The sequence below is a fragment of the Thalassophryne amazonica genome, chromosome 5 (genome assembly GCF_902500255.1).
Source record: "Thalassophryne amazonica chromosome 5, fThaAma1.1, whole genome shotgun sequence".
NCBI lineage: Eukaryota > Metazoa > Chordata > Actinopteri > Batrachoidiformes > Batrachoididae > Thalassophryne > Thalassophryne amazonica.
Genome location: NC_047107.1, coordinates 78882768 through 78909842, shown reverse-complemented (window position 1 = coordinate 78909842; position 27075 = coordinate 78882768). Strand labels below are relative to the sequence as shown.

At 40.9% G+C, this 27075-nt stretch overlaps 1 protein-coding gene across 1 annotated transcript in view; it reads left to right on the top strand.

The window, feature by feature from the left end:
* LOC117510773 (dmX-like protein 1) overlaps nucleotides 1-27075 on the top strand; it is a 196497-nt gene that overhangs the window by 128740 nt on the left and 40682 nt on the right. Inside the window, 8 exon segments of the mRNA XM_034170628.1 lie at nucleotides 6991-7182; nucleotides 8066-8142; nucleotides 14925-15043; nucleotides 16085-16342; nucleotides 17716-17924; nucleotides 21248-21396; nucleotides 21497-21582; nucleotides 21681-21882. Of these exon segments, the coding sequence (XP_034026519.1) occupies nucleotides 6991-7182; nucleotides 8066-8142; nucleotides 14925-15043; nucleotides 16085-16342; nucleotides 17716-17924; nucleotides 21248-21396; nucleotides 21497-21582; nucleotides 21681-21882 (1292 nt within the window).

Sequence of the window (27075 nt, the reverse complement as noted above, 5' to 3'; positions counted from 1 at the left end):
CATGGTTGGTCCCACAGACGTAGAGAAAATACATCATATGCGTCATATTTGACCCCTTTAGCGCGCGTGCCCCCAAACGAGACTGCAGTGCCCAATTAAATCATATACTCTTGTATGCAGAAATTGGGTATTAATTTCCTGTTTGCACATTCCTTTTGAAGTGAAATATGCTCAGTAGAAGAGGGACAAACTACAAATGAAATATGAGCAGGAAGCCTCAGTAAGCTTAAGTTGGTCCAGCTAGTGTTCCAAGACATACACACGTAATTAGACCTACTTATCACACACACAATTCTAGAATAGAATTTCAAAATTCTTCTTCTTACTTATAAGGTTTTGAATAATCATGTCCCATCTTATCTTAGGGACCTCATAGTACCATATCACCCCAATAGAGCGCTTCGCTCTCAGACTGCAGGCTTACTTGTAGTTCCTAGGGTTTGTAAGAGTAGAATGGGAGGCAGAGCCTTCAGCTTTCAGGCTCCTCTCCTGTGGAACCAGCTCCCAGTTCAGATCAGGGAGACAGACACCCTCTCTACTTTTAAGGTTAGGCTTAAAACTTTCCTTTTTGCTAAAGCTTATAGTTAGGGCTGGATCAGGTGACCCTGAACCATCCCTTAGTTATGCTGCTATAGTCTTAGACTGCTGGGGGGTTCCCATGATGCACTGAGTGTTTCTTTCTCTTTTTGCTTTGTATGCACCACTCTGCATTTAATCATTAGTGATTGATCTCTGCTTCCCTCCACAGCATGTCTTTTTCCTGGTTCTCTCCCTCAGCCCCAACCAGTCCCAGCAGAAGACTGCCCCTCCCTGAGCCTGGTTCTGCTGGAGGTTTATTCCTGTTAAAAGGGAGTTTTTCCTTCCCACTGTTGCCAAGTGCCTGCTCACAGGGGGTCGTTTTGACCGTTGGGGTTTTTCCGTAATTATTGTATGGCCTTGCCTTACAATATAAAGCGCCTTGGGGCAACTGTTTGTTGTGATTTGGCGCTATATAAATAAATTTGATTTGTTTGTGATTGCCTACACATTTCCAGCACTGGATTGACAGGTTGTTCTGATTCATCAAGCTCTTCAGGGAGGTTTTGCCTTGGGCTGACTATTAGAAGGTTGAGCCACGTTTTTGGAGGTAACCAATTCATTGAACAGGCATGGGAACAACGCTTTTGAATGTTGGAGCTTTCTGTTCTTGCACTTTGATTTTGACTAAAACTGTACCTTTTGTCCCAGCACTAGTCCCCTGGTAGTACAATTTCTCTTTTTTTTTTTTTTTTTTTAGTTGAGGAAATGTTTAGTCTTCCTGTGTTTTGACTTCAGTCTGCGTTGGATATTCAGTTAAAAAGGTTAGCAACAACCAATACTGATTCATGAAGCAGCAATAGGTTATAAGCCTCTGTTGTTTATGCACAGAAAACGATCAGGAATCTAGCAAACACCTCACAGCAGGCACCTTCCTTTATTCTTGTGCTGTCCTTTTTCAGTTCCGTTCATACAGTGCCAAATTATAATGCAAGTCATTTCAAAGCCCTATTCACAAGAAAGGTCTAATCCAGGTGTGCATATAACTGGTACTCATGGTGTTTGTGGATGCTAAACATAAATGACACGCAGCAGAACATGGAGGGAAGTATTTCTCAGCATGAAAGTGATGACCGATTGTAGGAAAAGCACATCCCTCTGTGTTTGCTCCTGAGCATCATTTATTTTTAGCATGTACGAGGGCTGTCCGTAAAGTATAGGTCCTTTTTATTTTTTTCAAAAACTATATGGATTTCATTCATATGTTTTTACGTCAGACATGCTTGAACCCTTGTGCGCATGCATGAGTTTTTCCACGCCTGTCGGTGACGTCATCCGCCTGTGAGCACTCCTTGTGGGAGGAGTCATCCAGCCCCTCGTCGGAATTCCTTTGTCTGAGAAGTTGCTGAGAGACTGGCGCTTTGTTTGATCAAAATTTTTTCTAAACCTGTGAGAGACATCGAAGTGGACATGGTTCGAAAAATTAAGCTGGTTTTCAGTGAAAACTTTAACAGCTGATGAGAGATTTTGAGGTGATTCTGTCGCTTTAAGGACTTTTCATGGTGCGAGACGTCGTGCAGCGCGCTCAGGCAGCGTTATCAGCCTGTTTCAAGCTTAAAACCTCCACATTTCAGGCTCTATTGATCCAGGACGTCGTGAGAGAACAGAGACGTTTCAGAAGAAGTCAGTTTCAGCATTTTATCTGGATATTCCACTGTTAAAGGAGATTTTTTTAATGAAAGACGTGCGGACGGGTCCGCGCGTCGGGACGCAGCCGACGCGGCGGCACAGGAAAAACACCTCCGTGTTGATAACCATTTGTTAAAATCCAGTTGGCTTTTGATGGCTTTCAGTGGAGTGAGTATATGAGAAATTGTTTATCAGCTGGACATGTTCCAACTTGTCCTCAAGGCTTCCAACAGAGGTGTTTTTCCTGTGACGGAGCGTCGCGGCGGCTGCGAGCCGACGCTGCAATCCGCCCGCACGTCTTTCATTAAAAAAATCTCCTTTAACAGTGGAATATCCGGATAAAATGCTGAAACCGACTCCTTCTGAAACTTCTCTGTTCTCTCACGACGTCCTGGATCAACAGAGCCTGAAATGTGGAGGTTTTAAGCTTGAAACAGGCTGATGACGCTGCCTGAGAGCGCTGAGCGACGTCTCGCACCGTGAAAAGTCCTTAAAGCGACAGAATCACCTCAAAATCTCTCATCAGCTGTTAAAATTTTCACTGAAGACCAGCTTAATTTTTCGAACCATGTCCATTTCGATGTGTCTCACAGGTTTAGAAAAAATTTTGATCAAACAAAGCGCCAGTCTCTCAGCAACTTCTCAGACAAAGGAATTCCGACGAGGGGCTGGACGACTCCTCCCACAAGGAGTGCTCACAGGCAAATGATGTCACCGACAGGCGTGGAAAAACTCACACATGCGCACGAGGGTTCAAGCATGTCTGACGTAAAAACATATGAATGAAATCCATATAGTTTTTGAAAAAAATAAAAAGGACCTATACTTTACGGACAGACCTCGTATTGTCATCATAAGCACCAGTTATGTGCAACCCTGGTGTAGACCTTATCCACCCCATGAAAAAAACACATTGGTGGCAATGGTAAGGAAAAAACGTCCTCCTTAGAAATTTTTGTTCATCTGTAAGTTAATACCATAACTTATTTGTTGTTGTTTCAAATGAGATGATTTCTTGATTAACATAATGATGAACCTTGGACATTTATTTTTAGATGAATAAAATAGCATGATGAGTAATGTGTACATTTTAAGTCTGGCACATTCATTCATTCATATCTGCATTTCAACCAGAGAAAAAGACACCGTAAATAAATATAAAAATTTATTATAAAAACAAAAGGAGATTATTTAACAATGACTGCAGTGTGTCTGTTATAGATTGTGTATTTTCTACAGTCACATTTCATTTACTCTTCAATCAATCAACTTTTTTCTTCTATAGCGCCAAATCACAACAAACAGTTGCCCCAAGGCGCTCCATATTGTAAGGCAAGGCCATACAATAATTATGAAAAACCCCAACGGTCAAAACGACCCCCTATGAGCAAGCACTTGGCAACAGTGGGAAGGAAAAACTCCCTTTTAACAGGAAGAAACCTCCAGCAGAACCAGGCTCAGGGAGGGGCAGTCTTCTGCTGAGACTGGTTGGGGCTGAGGGAAAAAAACAGGAAAAAGACATGCCGTGAAGGGGGGCAGAGATCGATCACTAATGATTAAATGCAGAGTGATGCATACGGAGCAAAAAGAGAAAGAAACAGTGCATCATGGGAACCCCCCCACAATCTACGTCTAAAGCAGCATAACCAAGGGATGGTCCAGGGTCACCCGATCCAGCCCTAACTATAAGCCTTAGCGAAAAGGAAAGTTTTAAGCCTAATCTTAAAAGTAGAGAGGGTATCTGTCTCCCTGATCTGAATTGGGAGCTGGTTCCACAGGAGAGGAGCCTGAAAGCTGAAGGCTCTGCCTCCCATTCTACTCTTACAAACCCTAGGAACTACAAGTAAGCCCGCAGTCTGAGAGCGAAGCGCTCTAATGGGGTAATATGGTACTACGAGGTCCCTAAGATAAGATGGGACCTGATTATTCAAAACCTTATAAGTAAGAAGAAGAATTTTAAATTCTATTCTAGAATTAACAGGAAGCCAATGAAGAGAGGCCAACACGGGTGAGATATGCTCTCTCCTGCTAGTCCCCGTCAGTACTCTAGCTGCAGCATTCTGAACCAACTGAAGGCTTTTTAGGGAACTTTTAGGACAACCTGATAATAATGAATTACAATAGTCCAGCCTAGAGGAAATAAATGCATGAATTAGTTTTTCAGCATCACTCTGAGACAAGACCTTTCTGATTTTAGAGATATTGCGTAAATGCAAAAAGGCAGTCCTACATATTTGTTTAATATGCGCTTTGAATGACATATCCTGATCAAAAATGACTCCAAGATTTCTCACAGTATTACTAGAGATCAGGGAAATGCCATCCAGAGTAACAATCTGGTTAGACACCATGCTTCTAAGATTTGTGGGGCCAAGTACAATAACTTCAGTTTTATCTGAGTTTAAAAGCAGGAAATTAGAGGTCATCCATGTCTTTATGTTTGTAAGACAATCCTGCAGTTTAGCTAATTGGTGTGTATCCTCTGGCTTCATGGATAGATAAAGCTGGGTATCATCTGCGTAACAGTGAAAATTTAAGCAATACCGTCTAATAATACTGCCTAAGGGAAGCATGTATAAAGTGAATAAAATTGGTCCTAGCACAGAACCTTGTGGAACTCCATAATTAACTTTAGTCTGTGAAGAAGATTCCCCATTTACATGAATGAGGAACCATCTTGATGGTTGTCAGCACATGTAGTTATGTGACATAAACCTTTTGATGAAATAATTTTTTGATTTAGTCACTTTAACATTTAATTGTCATCATTGACTATGTTGTAATCAGGACAGAGTAATTACTAAAATATGAACTTGACTATTCCAGTGATTGTGAATGCTTTGAAATTGTGCACAATAGGGATGGGGCTTCTTCTGCCTGTGCAAGTGTCTTGAGCCCTGGTCCCACCAAATAATGAAGGATGAATAATGAGCCACACAGCATGTTTTTTTTTTTGTTTTTTGTTTTTTTTGCTACGAGTGGAGGTATTCAACTATTGTGGGAGAATGATGGCTCTTAGTTAGTATATTCGGTTAACGAGGCTCATCAGTGAGCGTGGCGCTAATTTCAAGATGTTCAAAATTTAGCAACAACAGCATGGAGCAGTTTGTGTGCGAGTTACTACAAGGACTAACAAAGATTATAGAGGCATATGTGTGGTGAGGACGAGGCTGCTAAAAGTGCTGAGCGCCTGGCAGCTACATGGACCGTTTTGGACAGGCTCAGCCCTCTTGCACATAATCCCACCTGCTTTGTGCGTCAGACGCTGTATATAAAATGATTATTTTATAGCGGAATTATTATTTTCTGTCAGATTAGATGTTGAAAACACCTCTAATCGCTTCTGGAATCTCAGAGAACCATTTCATCTGGACCCTTTTTGTTCCCTCTCTCTCCTGCTCCCTGAAGTGGAGAACGTATTTTGGAACAATTTAAAAGATAACTATTTTTATTGCAATAGTTTGGCATAACAGTTGCATGTTCATTCCTTCTTTATGAGCTGCTGTAAAAGTATGTTAATGATAGATTTAGCATCTTGTTAATGGATCAGATGAGGCGCACTCTGTGCGCACTGACGTAATGACTCGTGCTCAAGAAGAGTGATTTTGCAGTCAATAATGGACGAACGCAAAGTCAAAAGTTGGATCACGGTGTCAAATGTGTGTTTAAAGCCGCGGAAGAAATGAAGCCAGTGAGAAGGAGCACAGAGGTGACTGTCCAGGAACCCATGGTTCAGTTCTCGTCGGTCTTGTGCATTTAATGACTGGAACACAGGTGAACAGCAGCCTGCCGCACGGCACACACTTGCCGGACTGTACTGGAGTGTCTATTTTTGGACTGCTTTTAAAAAATGTGACATCTTGAATGGATGCTGTGAATTGAAAACCCAAACTTAAAGGGACCAAATGTGGGAGGGCTGGAGGTTTAGACCAAACCCATGCCAAACATGCACCAATGTCACGTTATGGCGCTACATGGATCATATGTGGCTTGACGTGGATCATATGCAGTGACACAAGCCATTTGAGGCTGGACGGGGCACAAAATACAGGTCGCCGTGGCTCACTGGAGGCTGATAGCTGGCACACGTGAGGTACTTAGAGGCTTCTTCATCAAGGATACGTAATAGATGAAAACGTGGATCATTCTTCAAATAATCGCTGACACACCCATGTGTGGCTCATTATTCGTGGCTTATTTGGTGGGACCGAGGCTTTATTGACAGAACTTTGAATTCATGGACATGTTTAATGATTCATTCATTTTATGTTAAAATATAGAAAGGAAGAGCTTTTTCAAAGAATAAAGTAGTTGATGTTTAAAGAGCCTTTGGTTTATTTAGAAGCATAGCTGTAGGTGTTGGTTTTCTGAGACAACAGGTGAGCTCTTTGGTTCATCATAAGAAAATTATCTTTTAATTCCTTTCCATTGTCAAGTGTGTCATGACTTTATAACCTCAGAACAGACAAAACCTCTGGCACCCCATGATCTTTATATCCCCCTTAAGGAGGGCTCAGACCACAGGTTTAGTCAACAGTGAGGTACAGGTGAGAATTCCAGCAAGAAAGACTGCGTTAGTGAGTCAGTGGCTGTTGATGCCAGACTAGGCATAATGGTAGATTTCCCATAGCTCACACCAACTCTGTATTTTTTAAATGTCAATTACACAAAGCTACAAACTGAAAAAACTATCATGCCTTCTCAAAAAAGGTGATCACATCTGAAATAAAGTGCATGTAAAAGAGGACACGTAAGACTGATTTTCTCTGTAATCACTCCCTACAGGATGACTCTGTTCAATCAGGTGTGCCTCAATGCTCCAATCCATCCTCCATCCCTCTCCTGCTGGCTTGCACGGCCAATGTAAAGACAGTGGTTGCCAATCCTGTAGTCTACCTAACTAACTTGACACATGACATCTTGCAGACCATCAATGCACTTGACTCTCCTCCACATCCTGATGTTGTAAACAACGAGGTGAGCCAGTCTGGGTTTCTTCTTCTTTTAGTTTTTAGTCTGCAGTGATATAATTTTATGGTATTATGGATGGTATTTCTCATTTCTGTTTAATATAGTTGGACAGCACACTCATAAAGATAAAGATGTCATTAATTACAGCTACATAAATGTTGACTGCTCGACAGTTGCAGCAAACCACAACATCTTTGTTTCATAACCCTGCACGGTCCGTGATTACCTGTATACTCTTCTGCTTCTTGAAGTATTGTGGCTTTTCACTTAATGAGAACGTGGCCCCCCTTTAGAACTTTGAAGCCTGCCATTGTTATACTTGTTTAGATTAATTAGACTCTAACTGGTGTGGCATGATACATTTTCTGCTATATTAATTTTATGATCCAAATGTCACTGTGCCGACACTGAAGAAAACAACCCTTATAAAACACCATAACACTATGGCTGTGATACTAATGCAGGCTCAGAGACTCATTGTCTTGTACCTGTTCCTGTCACAGTGCTGCAGCAGGTTTGTCACAGCACACTGCCAAAACAAGCTTGTTGGAATGTCAAAGAAAACAAAGACTGTGGAGCAGTTTGAAGCAAAAAAAGAAGCCAATACAGTACCTCAAATATATGCCATAATAAGCCCTAATATCCATCCATAATATCACAATTGATATCAAAATTTCCCTATCTGATACATATATTACATAGACCTGGACTTCTGTTGGTAACTGTATTGAGCTGTGAAATTGATTTTTATAATTTATATTGTTTAAACAATACATACATGTCATGATAAATTTTAAAAAGTTTGTCATGTTGGCATTTTTATTGTAAACACACACCTTTAAGCAAGCTAACCCCCCCCCCTTCCTTTTGTCATTGTTGATAATATCAGATCTATGTGATGCACACCTTGGCTGCTTCCTTGTCTGCCTGTATATATCAGTGTCTGTGTGATGGGAACACCTACAGGTTAGTGTCTGATGTGTATCACCCATTTTCTTCAGTATTTATGAAACAGGCTCACCTTTTGCCACACACCCACACATTTAATGAATGAGAAAAGGAGTGTACAAGGACAAAAACTAACAAACGTGGGTCATTTGTGATTTTCTTGATGATGAAATCAAACATTTTATTGAAATGGGCTTTTGGACAGACGTAATATTGGCTGTACTTATGCATCAGCCCACCCCCTCTTCACCCATTTCTTTATGCGGAATGCCCTGAGAACTCCGACACTTGAGTACAGTATGTGTGTATATAGAGTTCATCTGGAAAGCATTCACAGCGCTTCGCTTTTTCCGCATTTTGTTACATTGCAGCCTTATTCCAGAATGGATGAAAATGAAGAACAAAAAAGCTAAGAAATCACATGTAAATACGTATTCACAGCCTTTGCCATAAAGCTCAAAATTGACCTCAGGTGCATCCTGTTTCCACTGATCATCCTTGATGTTTCTACAGCTTAGAGTCCACCTGGGGAAATTCAGTTGTTTGGACATGATTTGGAAAGGCACACACCTGTCTACATATAACGCCCTACAGTTGACTGTGCATGTCAAAGGAATTGTCTGTAGACCTCCTAGACAGGATTGTCTTGAGCTGGGTTGCCCAGCCATTTTTGAACCAAGATCTACTAAGTGTATCAAGATCTACCAAGCCATATCGAAAGCCATAGCATAGCCACAATATATTGTGTACCAATATAAGAACACAATTTTCTTGCACAATGATAAAGTTTTAACAATAACAATACATTATTGAAGTAAATGTGCATGGTGCAAAGAATATGCACAAGTAGGCCTAGGATTGGCTCATAACAACACAATAACAAACAACCCAAATAATACAATGCCTACTTCAAGTTGGGAAAGTTGTTAACTACCTTAGTGGGACTTCTGGCACTGAAAGGAGGCACCTAGTCTCTCCTAGTCCAGTCAGTAGGAGCTGAGTGCCAACCATAAGCAGGCTGTAAGGTGGTCAGTCATGGTGGATCTGTATTTTGACTTATGATTTTCATATGTGAAATAGCATACTTACAAATATGGTGATCCACAAAGTGCAGTTTGTCTGAGGTTGGGGTGCTTCTCCTTCTACATTAAATTCCAGAATTGGACATTCATGACAGGTGTTGCTCTGGATTTGGGCTCAGTGTCATCTTTCAGTGTGAGGATCTCATTCTCAATAGCACAACTATCCAGGTTGAAGAGTGATGTCACTTTGGACATTATACAATCCACATCTGTATTTTCCCTGAATGGAAAACAGAGAAAACTGACAGCAGGCTCAATGGATGCAAAGTCAGTAAAGGGCCTGGCTTAATATATGTATAAAATAAATATATGTATTGGGAAAAAAAAAGAGAAAAAACTGTAATCAACACTTAAATCTTTCACTGCTGAATTTACCTTTGATCTTTCATCCACTAGATAAAATTTATTTTATGATATTAGAATATTGTAGAATGCATAATTTTTGCAAATTCTGCTTATTTAAGTGGTAATTGGACTTGGATTTCTGAAAAAGAAATGGTGCATTTTAATGTCCTAAAAACATTTGTGTTTGCATTTGCTAGACCAGAAGTGGTGTGGCCTGTCTTGGCCACCATGCAAGCATTGCAAGGAAATTCAAAAAGCATTGTGATGGAAAATTAAACTTTTGTGTGTGTGTGTGTGTGTGTGTGTGTGTGTGTGTGTGTGTGTGTGTGTGTGTGTGTGTGTGTGTGTGTGTGTGTGTGTGTGTGTGTGTGTGTGTGTGTGTGAAAATGCAAATTATTACTGCGAGAACATGTCATATTTTGTAAGGGAATGTAAAAGTTTCTGGGAAGGAAAAAATCACACTGACCTTTTCTGCATACACATAGTATATAGAAGGGATGTGTCCAAAATTACTCCGTAGTGCACTAAAGTAGTGTCCTTAACATTTACACTACTTTTCCCCAGACGTTTAATAATTCTTTAATTTCAGGCAACAATTCAGAAAACCATTCCATAAATTTACCTCTGTGTGCAGCAGCAGCATCTGTGTGTTCTGCATGTATCTCCTCCAATTGCACATGGAATAAATGCTTCTGCAGACTCCTAGCCTGAACAGAACACGTAATATTGTTAGTGAAGTTTATCATACCTTCCATATTTACAGACTGTTGTGCTGTTAGCCGACTTTTCAATTCCTGGACTTTTTGGGCGTGCAGAGGCGTTTTAGCCTGGACGTTTTGTGGCTTGTTAGGAATGCAGCTCCAGATTTCCTCTTTTTAGTAAAGCCACAGTTGCATTGCAGATAAAGCCCTGGTCCCACCAAATAATGATAATGAGCCATGCAGCATGTTTTTTGTTTTTGTTTTGTTTTTTGTTTTTTTCTATGAGAGGGTTTCTTCAACTATCGTGGGAGAATGGTGGCTCTTAGAGGCATTATCTTCAGTTAACGAGGCTCCTCTGAGCGTGGCGCTAATTTCGACATGTTCAAAATTTAGCAACAACAGCGTGGGGCAGTTTGTGTATGAGTTACTACAACGACTTAGGGGCATGTGCGTGGTGCTTACGAGGTTGCATCTGTGTGCCTGGCAGCTATGCAGGACCTGAGAGGCTATTTTTGGAGCGGCTGCCCTCTTGCTTACACACAACTCCAGCTGCTCTGTGTGCTGGATGCTGTATATAGAATAAGTATTTTGTAGCGGATTAATCATTTTCTGACAAACCTTGGATGTTGAAAACACCTGTAATCACTTCTGGAATCACAGAGGACTGTTTCATCTGGACGCTTTTTTTCCTCTCTTTCTTGCTCCATGTGGAATTTATTTTGAACAGCTTAAGGTAACTATTTTTAATGTTTAAACAGTTCTTAGCTGTAAAGGTATGTCTATGGTTGCTTTAATATCTTATTAATGGATCACATGCGCTCCACTGTGTGTGCACACTGAGGCAGTGACTCATCATGCTCCAAATGAGCATTTAGGCAGAACCCCAGCTCACAAAAGTGATTTTTCAGTCAGTAATGGACGGACACAAAGTTAAAATTTGGATGACTGTGTGTGTAAAAGAGCGATTTTGAAGACATAACACAAACTTAAAAGTTACATCACGGTGACTTGTAAGTTGCGGAAGAAATAATTTTTTTATTTTTTTTTTATTTTTTTTTTTTTTAAGTGATCCACATGAGTTACTGTAGCAGGTGTATATAATTAAAGCGGCTACCTCATTGTGCATGCAGAACGGCAGCACGCGCGCAAAAGAGCGATTTTGCAGAAATAAACAGATGAACACAAAGTTAAAAGTGGGATCACGATGTGTGTGTTTAAAGCCACAGAAGAAATAAAGCCAGCGAGCCGCAGAGCCACCGAGGAGCACAGATGAGGTTGTCCAGGAACCCTTGGTTCGGTTCTAGCTGGTCTGGTGCATTACATGCGGATAGCAGCCTGGCACGCAGTGCACAACTGGGGGACTGTACTGGAGCATCTATTTTTGGACTGCGTTTAAAAAAATGTGACATCTTTAAATGCTGCTGTGACTTGAAAAGCGTTATCGTGGCACTATCAAGGCTCTACGTCGCTTAGCATGGCTGATGCGAGCCATTCAAGGCTCTAATGACAGGTTGGTCGTGGCTCACTAGGGGCTGCTACATGGCACATGCGGGGTACAGAGAGGCACATAGAGACACCTTTATTAGTGGATACATGATAAATGATAACGTGGGTCATTCTTTGAATAATCGCTGACACACCCATACGAGGCTCATTATTAATGGTTTATTATTCGGTGGGACCCAGGCTTAAGACAGATGGATATGCCATTCGAATAAATGAAAAATACTCCTCTTCTGACTGAATGAAAATAAGCTTTGATTTTTTTTTTTTTTTTTTTTTTTTTTAGCCTCCTCGCGTCTTCTTCTATGGTGTTTCTTCTCCTCCTTTGGCATTTAACAGCAGCCAGTGTCCTTATTGGTGCATTGCTGCCAACGTCTGCATCAGTCCTTCATAGCAACACTAAATCCTCTTGAAAAAATCCAGTTTTTTTTTTGTTGTTTTTTTTCTTTTCCCATGCGATCAACTGGAACTCAGCCTGCGATCGACTGGTTGGGCACACCAGGTCTTGAGACACAAATTTGGGGAAAGGTACCTAAACATTTCTGCTGCTTTGAAAGTCCCAATGAGCACAGTGGTCTCCATCATCTGTAAATGGAAGAAGTTCCGATCCACCAGGACTTTTCCTAGAGCTGGCTGCCATATAAACTGAGCAATCATCAGAGAAAAGCCTCAGTCAGGAAGGTGACCAAGAACCCAATGATCACTCTGTCAGAGCTCCAGCATTCCTCTGTGGATAGAGGAGAACCTACCAGAAGGACAACCATCTCTGCAGCAATCCACCAGTCAAGCCTGTATGGTGGAGTGGCCAGATGGAAGCCACTCCTTAGTATAAGGCACATGGCAGCCCACCTGGGGTTTGCTAAAAGGCACATGAAGGACTCTCAGACCATGAGACACAAAATTCTGTAGTCTGAGACAAAGATTTAACTTAGGACAATTGCCCTAAGCACACAGCCAAGATATCAAAGGAGTGGCTTCAGGACAACTCTGTGGATGTCCTTGAGTGGCCCAGACAGAGACCAGACCTGAATCCGATTGAACATCTCTGGAGAGATCTGAAAATGGCTGTGCACCCACGCTCCCCAACCAACCTGATGGAGCTTGAGAGGTGCTGCAAAGAGGAATGGGCAAAACTGTCCAACCTATGTGCCACGTTTGTGGCATCATTTTCAAGAAGACTTGAGGCTGTAATTGCTGCCAAAAGTTTATCAACAAAATATTGAACAAAGGGTGTGAATACTTATGTACCTGTGATTTTTTTTTTTTTATATATATATATATATATATATACATTTGCAAAAATAAAAAAAAGTCATTATGGGGTGTTGTGAGTAGAATTTTGAGGGGAAAAATGAATTTTCTCCATTTTGGAATAAGGCTGTAACATAACATAAATGTGGGAAAAAGTGAAGTGCTGTGAATACTTTCTGGATACACTAACTTTAGGCAGCTTAGCCCATTTCTGTTTGTGTGTGTGTGTTTGTGGGAGTGGGGCTTGGTAACTTTGAACTTTTGTTTCTTTTCTGGCTGAGTTGTAGAGTTTGAAGTTACTTTGAAATGTCTCAAACATTGCACTTTTCTCCATTCAATTTGTATTTGTTTTGGGACTTAAAGAAATTACTTGTTCCCTTTGGTTTTTTCTTTGTTTTGTTTTTAGGAAAGAATATTTGACAAAGTCTGACTTAGAATAATTGAAGTTATTTTTTGCTAGACTATAGCATCTCAGATAAATTATTTTTTCATTAGGCTTTGCCTATATTTGAAAGCACTGTGAAGTACACAGCAAACCAGGAGATGGAGAGTGCAAGAGAGGAAAATGCAGATACCCCAGCTCAGGAATCAAAACAAGCATGTTGGACACTTGTTTTTTTTTTTGTTGTTGTCGTCGTCGTTGTTTGATTTTGGCATATGCTATGAACTTTGACCTCGCAGCTGCAGGCACAGTGACAGGATTACATTTAATGCAGCAAGTTCATCTGCCATGAGTGATCAGACTTGTATTCCTATTTTTAGCTTTCACATTCCCCTTTCTGTTGCACTTGTAAGGAGCAAAAAAAAATAAAAAATTGTGAGCTTGCCCACAGATCTCTAGTTGAAGAAAAGCCACATTGTGCACGCCATCAAACCACAGTTGAACAACTGTTTTTTGATAGTGTTGAGAATGATTTATGAGAGATGCAAGTCTGCTTGGTAGTGAATCGCTAATCAAACATTTGGATCTGACAGATGAGTGGTACATTATATATGTAAGTGATGTATATTCAGTGTTTCCCAGTCACTAATGACAGAAGTCCTGTCAGAATTAAATGTTGAATGAGTGCAGTGGCAACTGCGGGGGGGGGGTGGGTGGTGTCATACAATATTTTCTTATGATGGTAATTTCTCAGTTATGTACTGTTGGGATTTAAAAAGCCAAACTAAATTAACAACTTCATTTCCAATTTCACCCTAAAACTATCATGTGAGCTCTCATTAATTTTGACTGCAGCTTTTCCGTCTTCTCCTCTTGAGTATATATGAATGGAGCATGTGATTATGTCAGATGCTCATATTGATTGCAGAGTGTAGCTGCCAAGTTGACAGTGTGTTGATCCCTGGTCTAGACGCTGCACGTTTAGGGACTGAACCGGTTGCAATAGTGCATTAAGCAGCAGTGTCATGGCTGCTTTTTTACTTTTAAATTCTTTTTGAGGTAGACTCAATTGGATTCAGAAGCTTAAAGTATGATTTACTGGACGAGTTAAAAACTTGCAGTAACTTGCAGTCTCCCTGATGTGCAAAGCATTTCATATTCTCTACAATAATTTCTCACAGCATGCCACATTTGTTTTAGCTATGCTGTAAACCAGTTGACATGAAAACTTTGCTGTCACACTTTCGTCATCTTGAAAGCTCTTCTGTTTTTCTCTGCTGTTACCTGTTCATGTAGAATAGTCAGCCAGCTATCCTGACTTGTAGCACAAGTGTTTCATCTGTCAGCAGAAGTTGACAGCACTTTCTGAGAGGAAGCATTGCAAAATTTACTACAAAGCTGAAACATTTAATTAAATGTTAAACACTATATCTAGTATCTACGCCACCAAGTGTGCTGTTTAAAAAGTCATGTTCACTATATTCATCTTGTATTAATATTTTGGGGGGCGGGGGGTGTCTGTCATCTCTTGCATAGCCATGTGGATCGTTTTGCAGGAACTGTGTACCAGCGTGCATTAATGTCTCACAAACGAGTCAAAATGATGAGCATGGAGGAGTCGGTTCAGCCAAACATGTCTCCTGCACAGTGGCCAGGTAAATCAACCAAAGCAGCTAACGTTACCCCTCATCAGTACACATTGTGAAATGTTCTACCGTAATCTGTACGCCAGGTCCTTTTGTTTTTAATGCTGCTAACATGTTTTTATTTATGCCCTTCTTGCATAAAAAATACTTGCGAAGACATTTGATTACTTCCCCCTCTTTTTTGTTGAACGTTATTTTTGAGTACCCCTACTGCCTGCCGTTGCTCAGGTGCAAAGAGTCTGAATTAAAAACTGCTCTGATAGTTCAGTAGCTATGAAAAATTGACATTAAGCACAAACTTTTGCTATGGAGTCCAACCAGGCACCATTATATCAAATTGGGGTCCAAGCAAACTTCATAAGAAAAAAATTATTAGCCCACAGTATTTAATCAGACTTGATCAAAATAAATGAAATTCAAGGTAACTGTATAGGTGACAATTACATTGGAATTCATTTGTAAAATGGTTCAGGAAATATATCGATGAGTGTACCCTTGGGGGTTGCTTGGACCCCGGGTGTACTGATTAGGGTAAATAGTAGGACTTCTTATTCATATTCTAGTCAAATATTTTATGATCAAACTGATATTGCTAAGTTCAAACTTATGAATAAATTTTGTTGGGGCAATTGATAAAGTACAAGGTCAAATATAGCACACACACCTTCACCAGAGTAATATTGATTGCCCAACATTGCTATTATCTCCACCGGCTGACTGATTAAAGCTGTCAGACTTTATTTTTCTGGATTTTACCTCGTCTAACCTGTCTATCCTTACACTACATAGAGACTTAAACATCCTGTAAATCTACTACTAATACTACATCACAACCTGGTGTAAATATGAGACTGTCTGGATTCAGGCAACAAGTCTTAAATCTTAACATGCATGTCTCCTGGATGTTGTCTGTGGGAAAACCAACGAAGAATTGTGTGGAGATCAACTGTGTGATATCATGAGGAAATATCAGCAATAGTAAATGGATACGTCCTCTTCCCAACCCACCCAAACACCCCCCCCCACTGTTCTTCTCATGTCTCTTTCCAGGTATCGTCTCTCTGATTCGTCTGTTAAGCTCATCTGGAGAGGAGAGCCAGCCAGGCTTAGTCATACTGCTCTGTGAGATCCTGACTGCTGTCTTCCTCAGTCTGTTCGTTCACGGTTTGGCCACTCACTCCAGCAATGAGCTGTTTCGCATCGTAGCTCACCCTCTCAACAGCAAGCTTTGGGTCACTGTGTTTGGAGGAGGGGCCCGATCCCCTTCTAGTGAGAAACTCAATGCAGCAACTAAAACTCCTCCACCGGGTTGGTTGAGATTCATTCTTTTTTCTTCTTCTTTTGTCATTGGACTGTGGACTGGCTATTTCTTTTTGAAGTTATTTTGTTGTATATAGCTCATTGCCAAATCCGATTAGCTGCTTTGTGTCCTGTCTAACAGCAAAACTTGTCAACCAGCTTAGTGGAATTTTTCACTCAAACTCGTGATACTGTATAACTTCAAACTGTGTAATAAAGATTGGTTATTTTACAAGTTGAAATTTCTACAAAAATATTTTAATTTCTAAAGTGTTTGTACTTTTATTCATTGGAATTGTAGGAATGTGTATCTGCCTTGCTGTCGGTATAGGAGAAGTATCTGTGGCTGTGACACTAGCCAAAATTAAATACGAGGTCTGTTAGAAAAGTATTGGACTTTTTTGTTTTTTGCTTATTTTTTGCAAAAACCTGATGGATTTGAATCACGTGTGCTTGCATGAGCCAACCTTGAACCTTCATGCGCATGTGTGAATTTTTTTTTCTGCTTTTTTGTAAGCAGCCTTTGTGTGAGGTCGTGTGTTGTGCTCTCGGCGGATTTTCATTACAAGGAAAATGACGGAATGACTGGAGCAGCGCTACTGCATCAAATTTTGCCAGAAACTGGGCGACAGCCAAGTGGAAACCATTCGGAAGATTCAGACGGCTTTCGGTGACGATCCTATGGGCACAGATTAAGGAGCGGTACAACCGGTTTAAAGACGTCCTCACAACGGTGGTGAGCAAGCCACGCTCCAGTCGGCCATCAACATGCTGAAATGACCAGATTATTTCCAAAGTGAACACTGTGATGATGTGGGACCGTCGTGTTACTATCCGAGAAATTGCGGAAGAGGTGGACATCAGCACTATTTCAGCACATTCCATTGTGACAGAAAATTTGGCCATGAAAGAGTGAAGGTGAAATTCGTGCCGAAGCTGCTGACGATGGAGAAAACACACCTTCGTGTTGAAGTCTCACAGGACATGCTGTGACATGCCCACCTCTTCCACAATTTCTCGTATAGTCACACGACTGAAAAGTCACCGAAAGCCGTCTGAATCTTCCAAATGGTTTCCACCTGGCTGTCACCCAGTTTCTGGCAAAATTTGATGCAGTAGCGCTGCTCCAGTCGTTCCGTCTTTTTCCTTGCAATGAAAATCCGACGAGAGCACAACAAACGTCCTCACACAAATGCTGCTTGCCAACAAATGACGCAATCAACAGGCATGAAATAATTCACGCATGCGCACAAAGGTTCAAGGTTGGCTCATGCAAGCACACGTGATTCAAATCCATCAGATTTTTTTTTTAAAAAAAAAGGTCCGATACTTTTCTAACAGACCTCGTAGAATAAGATAATGAATACTTTTCGTAATTTCAGCCTCACCTTCCTATGTGGACTCAGACAGGAAAGCCAGACGTTTCAAGCTTCTGTCATCACGTAGTGGATCCAGGGAGGAGTCTGGGTCAGAAAAGGAGGGACCAGCCAGTCCCAAACATGGTTCCTTTGTAGAACAAGAAGCTTCTTCCATCTTTAAAGAACATTTTGTCCCTCCAGAGCTCAGCATTTGGGATTATTTTATTGCCAAGGTAAAATTGATAGATGAGCTAATCCTTAATGTCATTTGTCTGTGGCACTTTCATATGGCTGCACTTTTCTTTTTCTGTAACTCCACCAAGATTTTTTAAGTAACATTTTATAACTGTGTAGTTGTATATTGACCATAGGTTTATGCTGCTAGTTTAGAATAGACTAGAAGCTTTACTTGTCATTGTACACATATGAGATTAGGTGGGCCACTCTGCAACTGAGTTTGAGAATAAGAAAAGGTAAAAGCACGCATAAATAACTAACTAGGAGACCAAGTGAAAAATGTGAGTGTATAAATATGTGAAGACATGTACACTTTAAACAATTATTTTATTTAAACAAGTAAATATACAATCTAAGTAAGGCGGCACAGAGAAAATTATATTGCACGTATTTGTATGCGTGTAGCCCATAGGATTTCAATTATTGTACATGGTGGCCAGAGTTATTGCACATAAGTGTTCAGTGTTCTCAGGGGAAAGAAACTGTCATCCTGGAAGTTTGGGCTCTGATCGACCTGTATCTCCTGCCCAATGGGAGCAGGCTGAACAGGTGATGTGCTGGGTGAGAGGGGTCTAAGAGGATGGCTCTGGATTGGTTGAGACAGTGGGAGGTAGCTATCTCCTCAAGATGGGGCAGGGGGCAGCCAATTACTTTTTGGTCAGTGTTTATCACTCGCTGCAGAGTCTTTCTGTCCGTGGCTATACTTCTGGCGAACCACGCTGACATGCAGTATGTCTTCACACTATCAATGGTCGTGTGATAGAAGGCCACCAGCAGCTTCTGCTCCAGTTTGCTTTTCCTAAGGAGCCTCAAGAATTGCAGTCACTGCTGGGCCTTCTTTGTAACACCTGTGGTGTTGGTGGACCAGGAGAACTCTTCTTGGATGTGGACTCCCAGAAGCCTAAAAGATGGCACTCTCTCCACCGGATTTCCGTTGATGTTGAGAGGGGCATAATCCTCCTCGTTTTCCCTGTAGTCTGTGATGGCCTACTTTGTCTTTGTCTTCGTTAGCAAGTTGTTGGCCTGACACCAGACAGGTGCTGGACCTCCTCCCTGTAGGCATCTCCCCTCAAGATGCGTCTGAACACTGTTGTGTTGTCTGCGAACCTGATGATGGTGTTTGTGGAATGACGGAGGACAAGAGTGGACTCAGCACACAGCCCTGTGGTGTGCATGTGCTGAATGTGAGGGGGGGAGGAAAGGTGAGGGCCTCTCAAAGCATTTCATCATCAGTGATGTTAGGGCGTTGGGGTTGTCGTTGTTGAGGTTGCCTGATGCCTTGAGGACAGAGATGATGGTGGCTGTTTTCAGGCAGGTTGGGACAGTGGCTTGATTCAGGGAGACGTTGAAGACTAGTGAGAATCCCCGAGAGCTGACTGGCACAGGCAGCGAGTACCTTTCAAGTTGCACTGTTGGATCTGGTGGCTTTCTTCTGGTTTAGCTGGTGTAGTACTCTCCTCGCATCGTGTTGTTGAAGAGTCAGTGCAATGCTGCTGTAGCTAGGTGAGGGCATCGGTTTAAAATGAGAATCGGTTAAAAATGGCGAATCAATCTTTTCAACCCAGCACTAGTGTGCAGATACATACGTGTGACTATAACTAAAATGATGCATGGTAGATTATTGACCCTGGGGTTTAGATGAACTGATTACATTTTAGGGTTGTTTGGTGCCTTCATTTGAGGATTATGAAGGATGAAGTGATTTTTTTTTTTTCCTCATAAGTCATTAATGCTTTATGATGTACATATGACATTAAAAGTCTGTATTTTACAGTGACGCAAATAGGACATTCTACAAATGTCGGTGTTTATAAAAGACTTAATATTCAGAATATACAGTTTTGTACAAAAGTTTTAGGCATGTTAATTGGATTTTTTTCAGGGTTGAGTACAGAATAAAATAGAATAAAAACAATCTAGCAACAGTGAATAAAAGCCAATTATTAAAAATAATATATATTCTTGACAGGCAGGGGGGTGGTGGACAAGTGGTTAATGTGCATATTTCCAGTTTGGTCCAAGGTTTGGACATTTTGGATTCACACACCTTTCCAGCAGGGGGCAGTAAATCATCTTTATATTAAAAGTGTGAGTGTAATTGCATATAATTGTAAATACATTAAAAATACATGGATGACACAAGACAGTGAAAACACTTATTTTCATTGTGGTCAATTTTAAAAATTTAATGAGAAAATAGAAGTAATAATAAAATATAAATAATAATAGTGTGTATATGATAACAACAACCTAAACAATTTATAAATTCATTGAGACAGGAAATTTATATTAAAAATTACATAATTAACAGGAAAAAGTTGCTGAGCTTTAAAGTTCTAAAAACATTCTGGACCAACACGCCATTCCAACTCATTGCTTAATTTATTACCACCCTTGAAAAATGTCAGCTACCTATTTTATAAATATTACCCAATCTAGAGCCTGTAGATCTCCACGGGCAACAGGCTAGTGTTAATTAGGGTAGACATTTGCATTAAGAAAATACAGGTAAACCTCGTTAATGTGCGTTCACGTAAGTCATCAGCTTTACTCGTGATCGATTTGTGGACCCATAAAATTTAGACTACTGTATAAAAGTCAGTTTTGATTTGACCGTTTTTGAGAGGGATCTTCAGTGCGACCGATTCTGGATGGTGATTTCTTCTTCCTCTGGCTGCTGCATGTCAGGGATGAGGGCAGATGATTCAAAGTTTATGGATGTGACTCTTTAGATCTTTACTGCTGGTTCAGATTGGGCCAGAATTTACACATACCCCCACCAGACCATCCAAAACCTTCAAGTTGTCCAGAATCGTCCACACTGACAAAGCCCTCATCACTGACGTGCGGCAGCCGGATTAGGAAAAAAAGATCCAGAACTAACTCCAGATGAATAAATCATCACCATTCAGGCAGGAATCACGCTTCAAATCATCAAAACTGTTGTAATATGGCAAAGTAAACTGATTTTCAGTTTTTTTTGGTCAACCTCATTAACTCCCCACTTCAAATAACTCACCATCTGATTTTGTAGACCCCAACTCGCGTGACTAAATGAGGTTTACCTGTATTTGGGTTCTTAAAACTTTAGCTCAGGGTCTTCAGGGACTGCTTTTACTTAGGCTACCTGGCAACAAATGAAAAGTTGTCAGTGTGTTGTCTGTTGCTTGGTTTGACTGAAACACTCTTCATGAGCATTGTAAAATGTTATCAAGCCAGTATACAGTACATCTGTCCTTACGGACCGGGTCTGTCTTCTTTATTATTTATTCTTTATTTATTATTGTTTGTGCTGGACTTTTTTTTTTTTTTTTTTAAGCCATTGCTGCTGCATTCAGAAAATGGAGTGGACTATGACTCGGAGCAGAGCCAGAACAGTCAAGATGAAGATGAAGACGATGAAGACTACGACGATGTATTCGACACCAACTCTCCTCAACGAGAGCATTCTAACTACAATTCATATAGGTGCATAAGTTGGAGGAATGCAAGAGATGTTGGTTTTCATTAGAAATGAATTACACATGTTGAACTGGGGCTTGATAAAAGCTTCTTTATCTCTTTCCAGCTGGTGTTTGATGCGTCTGTCAATGGTTCAGTTGGTGCTGCTCAATATCAAGTCTTTTTTCCCTGTGACAGGTTATGATCTATCAGGTAAAAACTAAATTGTGTTCCACGTCTTCTGATATACTGGCAAAATCCTACATGAGTTAATATTCTCCTTGTTTTTGTATCTGGTTCTGCTTATCCAGATCTGCCTGTGGGCTCTCCTTTATGTCATGCTGTGCTGAAGACCCTGCAGCGCTGGGAGCAGGTGTTGGAGAAGAGACTGGAGATCTTTGGGGGACCTCCTTCCAAGTACATTTCGACACATCTCCAAGAGGAAATGGCCACTGCTGGGCCTGCCCTCCTCAGACATAAGGCCCTCTTGGAACCTTCCAATACCCCATTCAGGTATGTCCCTAAACTGAGGTCTACTTACTTACAAGCCTTTAAAAAAAAAAAAAATCAATTTCAGATTTGATCCACTAACATATTTGCTGATGTGAATGCCTTCATTCACACTGTTATGCAAATTTGTGTTGGGAAACATAGATTGTTCTACATTTCAGTTTGCTTTAAGCACAAAGTGGGCATATACCAGCACAATCATGCGAGTACCATGTTACTAATTTTAAAAACTAATACAAATTTTTCTGTATTGTGATTCTCCTGCATTCATGGTTTTAGGTTCAGGTATATGTCAGCCCATGTTAGTGGAACAACACATACAGTGCATCCAGAAAGTATTCGCAGCGCTTAATCTTTTTTTTTTACAATATGTTTGTTACAGTCTTATTCCAAAATGAATGAAATAAAATTTTTTTCATCAAAATTCTACACACAATACCCCATAATGACAGTGTATAAAAAAGTTTATTTGAGATTTTTGCAAATTTATTAAAAATAAGAAATCACACGTACCTAAGTATTCACAGCCTTTGCCATGAAGCTCAAAATTGAGCTCAGGTCAATCCTGTTCCACTAATCATCTTTGAGATGTTTTAACAGCTTAATTGGAGTCCACCTGGGGTAAATTCAGTTGATTGGACATGATTTGGAGTGACTGTTCAACGTTCAGCTAGACAGTGACCCTAAGCACACAGCCAAGATATCAAAGGAGTGGCATCAGGACAACTCTGTGAATGTTCTTGAGTGGCCCAGTCAGAGCCCAGACCTGAATCTGTTTGAACATCTCTGGAGAGATCTGAAAATGGCTGTGCACCAACAAATATGTGCACCAAGCTTGTGGCATCATATATTAAAGAGGACTTGAGGCTCTAATTGCTGCCAAAAGTGCATCAACAAAGTATTGAGCAATGTTTCTGTGTAGCCTCTCAGTTGTCCAGGTGGTTTCCATAGTAGAGAAGCTTGAATCTTCGACTGGACTGGGTTGCTTGACGTGAGGACATTTCGCTTCAAATCACAGAAGCTTCCTCAGCTGCAATTCTTGCTCTGGTAGTCTGACTTCTGTCTTGACTCTTGTAGAGAAAAATAAACCAGAAACCAACAAAAGCTGGAGTTTTTTAACCTAGCCAGACCCCACCTACCGAGAGGCTGACTGCTATAGGCTAGTGACTAAACAATAGCTCTAATTAGCACCTATTGTGCTCTAGTTAACACTCTCCTAATGACAGGACGGAAGCCTCCCCTGATGGCTCCCTTGACGACTCTCTCCTGATGACGTGAATGACTCATTACCATGAACAAAAGACTGAAACTGCTTTGACCTGAGTATCACATTGTAAACAGGGGACAAAGCGTGTCTGAGACCCGCTCCACGGTTAAGGCTGGGTTTCAACTGTTTTACAAAGAATTCTTCCTTGAGACCTCTCTCAAACCATTTCTTCTCTCTGGCTAAGATTTTAACTTCCTTGTCCTCAAACGTGTGGTTAGTGTCTTTCAGGTGGAGATGAACTGCAGACTGAGGTCCACTGGCGACCTCTCTGCGGTGCTGGTATAGCCTCTTGTGTAAAAGTTGCTTTGTCTCACCTATGTAGTGTTCATTACAGTTTTCCTGACATCTGATATGATACACTACATTGCTCTGTTTGTAACTAGGGATCCTGTCCTTAGGGTGAACTAATATCTGTCTCAAGGTATTGACTGGTTTAAAGTAAACTGGGATTTTGTGCTGTCTGAAGATCCTCTGTAGTTTTTCCCCTACTCCTGCTAAATAAGGGAGAGACACTCCTCTCCTTCTTGTCTCTGTCTCCTGTCTATCTGGTCTCTTTGTTTTCTGGGATTTCTGCACTTTGTCCAGGGACCAACGTGGGTACCCACATACTGTGAGGGCTTTCTGTACAAGTTGTTGCTCTTTAGCCCTTCCCTCTGCAGTTGTGGTCATCTGTAGGGCTCTGTGTTGAAGAGTCCTGATCACCCCGAGCTTGTGTTCAAGGAGGTGGTTTGAGCCGAAGAGCAGATATTGGTCAGTGTGAGTGGGTTTTCTGTAAACCTCTGTCTGGAGCTGCCTGTTCTCTCCAATCGTAACATCACAGTCCAAGAAGGCTAAATGGTTGTTTCTGGCATCCTCACGTGTGAACTTGATATTGGAGTCCACCGAATTGATGTGTTCTGTAAAGTCCTCGACCTCCTGTTGCTTGATTTTAACCCATGTGTCATCGACATAGCTGAACCAGTGACTGGGAGAGATGCCCGTGAACGACGTCAAAGCTGTCTTCTCCACTTGCTCCATGTACAGATTGGCCACAATGGGGGATACCGGAGACCCCATCGCACAACCATGGATCTGCCTGTAGTAATTCCCCCTAAACAGGAAATACGTGGTGTTAAGACAGATCTCCAAGAGTTGGCAGATGTGGTCTGGTGTGAGTTTGGTCCTTTCAGATAGAGACACATCTTCCAGCAGTCTCTGCCTCACAGCTGAGGCCATCTCAGCTGTGAAGCAATCTTTTCTTAATATGGCAAGGCCCAGACAAGGGTGCCATTTCGGCTGTTCCAGGTCTCTACAGAAAACCAACGGGTGACGTCATGCAGGTTTTGTCCAGTATATAGACACAAACATTCTATCAGATGTCAGGAAAACTGTAATGAACACTACATAGGTGAGACTAAGCAACCTTTAAACAAGAGGCTATACCAGCACCGCAGAGAGGTCGCCAGTGGACCTCAGTCTGCAGTTCATCTCCACCTGAAAGACACTAACCACACGTTTGAGGACAAGGAAGTTAAAATCTTAGCCAGAGAGAAGAAATGGTTTGAGAGAGATGTCAAGGAAGCATTCTTTGTAAAACAGTTGAAACCCAGCCTTAACTGCGGAGCAGGTCTCAGACACGCTTTGTCCCCTGTTTACAATGTGGTACTCAGGTCAAAGCAGTTTCAGTCTTTTGTTCATGGAAATGAGTCATTCACGTCATCAGGAGAGAGTCGTCAAGGGAGCCATCAGGGGAGGCTTCCGTCCTGTCATTAGGAGAGTGCTAACTAGAGCACAATAGGTGCTAATTAGAGCTATTGTTTAGTCACTAGCCTATAGCAGTCAGCCTCTCAGTAGGTGGGGTCTGGTTAGGTTAAAAAACCCCAGCTTTTGTTGGCTTCTGGTTTATTCTTCTCTACAAGAGTCAAGACAGAAGTCAGACTACCAGAGCAGGAATTGTAGCTGAGGAAGCTTCTGTGATTTGAAGCAAAACATCCTCACGTCAAGCAACCCAGTCCAGTCGAAGATTCAAGCTTCTCTACTACAAAGTATTGAGCAAAGGGTCTGAATACTTATGTACATGTGATTTCTTAATTTTGTTTTGGTTTTTTATAAACTTGCAAAAATTTTAAAGAAAAAAAAAACTTTTTTCATATTGTCATTATGGGGAGTTGTGAATAGAATTTTGAGGGGGAAAAAAAACGAGTGTAGTCCATTTTAGAATAAGGCTGTAACATAAAATGTGGATAAAGTAAAGCGCTGTGAATACAGGGTGAACACAAAAACACTCCTTCGTGTCAAATATTTATAATATCAAAAGTTACATGAATAATTGAAAGCATGCAGCTGTCCTGGCCGTCAACTAGCAGCATGTCCCTGAAAGTGCACATTATGTATAACGTGTTACATTAAAATATATTAAATGCATATAGATTCTCAGTCACCTTTTCTTTTTATATATTATAATTCAGATTCTTTCCTTCTTGTAGGTCACTGAGAGTTCACTTGAGCGTTGAAAAACGTGACTTCTTGTAACTGAATAGCAGTCATGTGACTTTGTTTTCATCGCTGAAATTTTTTTTTCTTTCATTTCTGTGACTTTTCCCACAGTCGTCCAGTTAAGTGTTATTTAATGTTGCCAATATGATGTAAAATGACTTCCAACATAAAATTTTTCTGAATACTTGTACTGTGTGCCACTCACCTCACCTGAAAAAGTAGACCCCAAGTCTATTCTCCAGAGGGATGCAGTAGCATGAGACATGCATCAGGGATGTCCCCTTCATGCAGGCAGTGTGCATGGTGTAATCTCTAAACATGCCTCCCTAAATGAAAATCAGCATGCAGTTGCAATGCACACACAATGCAACCAGTGCACTTTAGGCCCTAAAAAACAGCTAATGTGAATGAGCACATCAGCACCGCTCTCCCAGACATACAACCCCTGGCAAAAATTATGGAATCACCGGCCTCGGAGGATGTTCATTCAGTTGTTTAATTTTGTAGAAAAAAAGCAGATCACAGACATGACACAAAACTAAAGTCATTTCAAATGGCAACTTTCTGGCTTTAAGAAACACTATAAGAAATCAAGAAAAAAGATTGTGGCAGGCAGTAACGGTTACTTTTTTAGACTAAGCAGAGGAAAAAAATATGGAATCACTCAATTCTGAGGAAAAAATTATGGAATCACCCTGTAAATTTTCATCCCCCAAATTAACACCTGCATCAAATCAGATCTGCTCATTGACATTGACCCTATGCCATGACATTGTCCCTATGTGTCTTTTTGCAAGGAATGTTTTTGCAGTTTTTGCTCTATGGCAAGAAGCATTATCGTCTTGAAAAATGATTTCATCATCCCCAAACATCCTTTCAATTGTCCAAAATATCAACATAAACTTGTGCATTTATTGATGATGTAATGACAGCCATCTCCCCAGTGCCTTTACCTGACATGCAGCCCCATATCATCAATGACTGTGGAAATTTACATGTTCTCTTCAGGCAGTCATCTTTATAAATCTCATTGGAAAGGCACCAAACAAAAGTTCCAGCATCATCACCTTGCCCAATGCAGATTCGAGATTCATCACTGAATATGACTTTCATCCAGTCATCCACAGTCCACAATTGCTTTTCCTTAGCCCATTGTAACCTTGTTTTTTTCTGTTTAGGTGTTAATGATGCCTTTCGTTTAGCTTTTCTGTATGTAAATCCCATTTCTTTTAGGCGGTTTCTTACAGTTCGGTCACAGACGTTGACTCCAGTTTCCTCCCATTCGTTCCTCATTTGTTTTGTTGTACATTTTTCGATTTTTGAGACATATTTAAGTTTTCCGTCTTGACGCTTTGATGTCTTCCTTGGTCTACCAGTATGTTTGCCTTTAACAACCTTCCCATGTTGTTTGTATTTGGTCCAGAGTTTAGACACAGCTGACTGTGAACAACCAA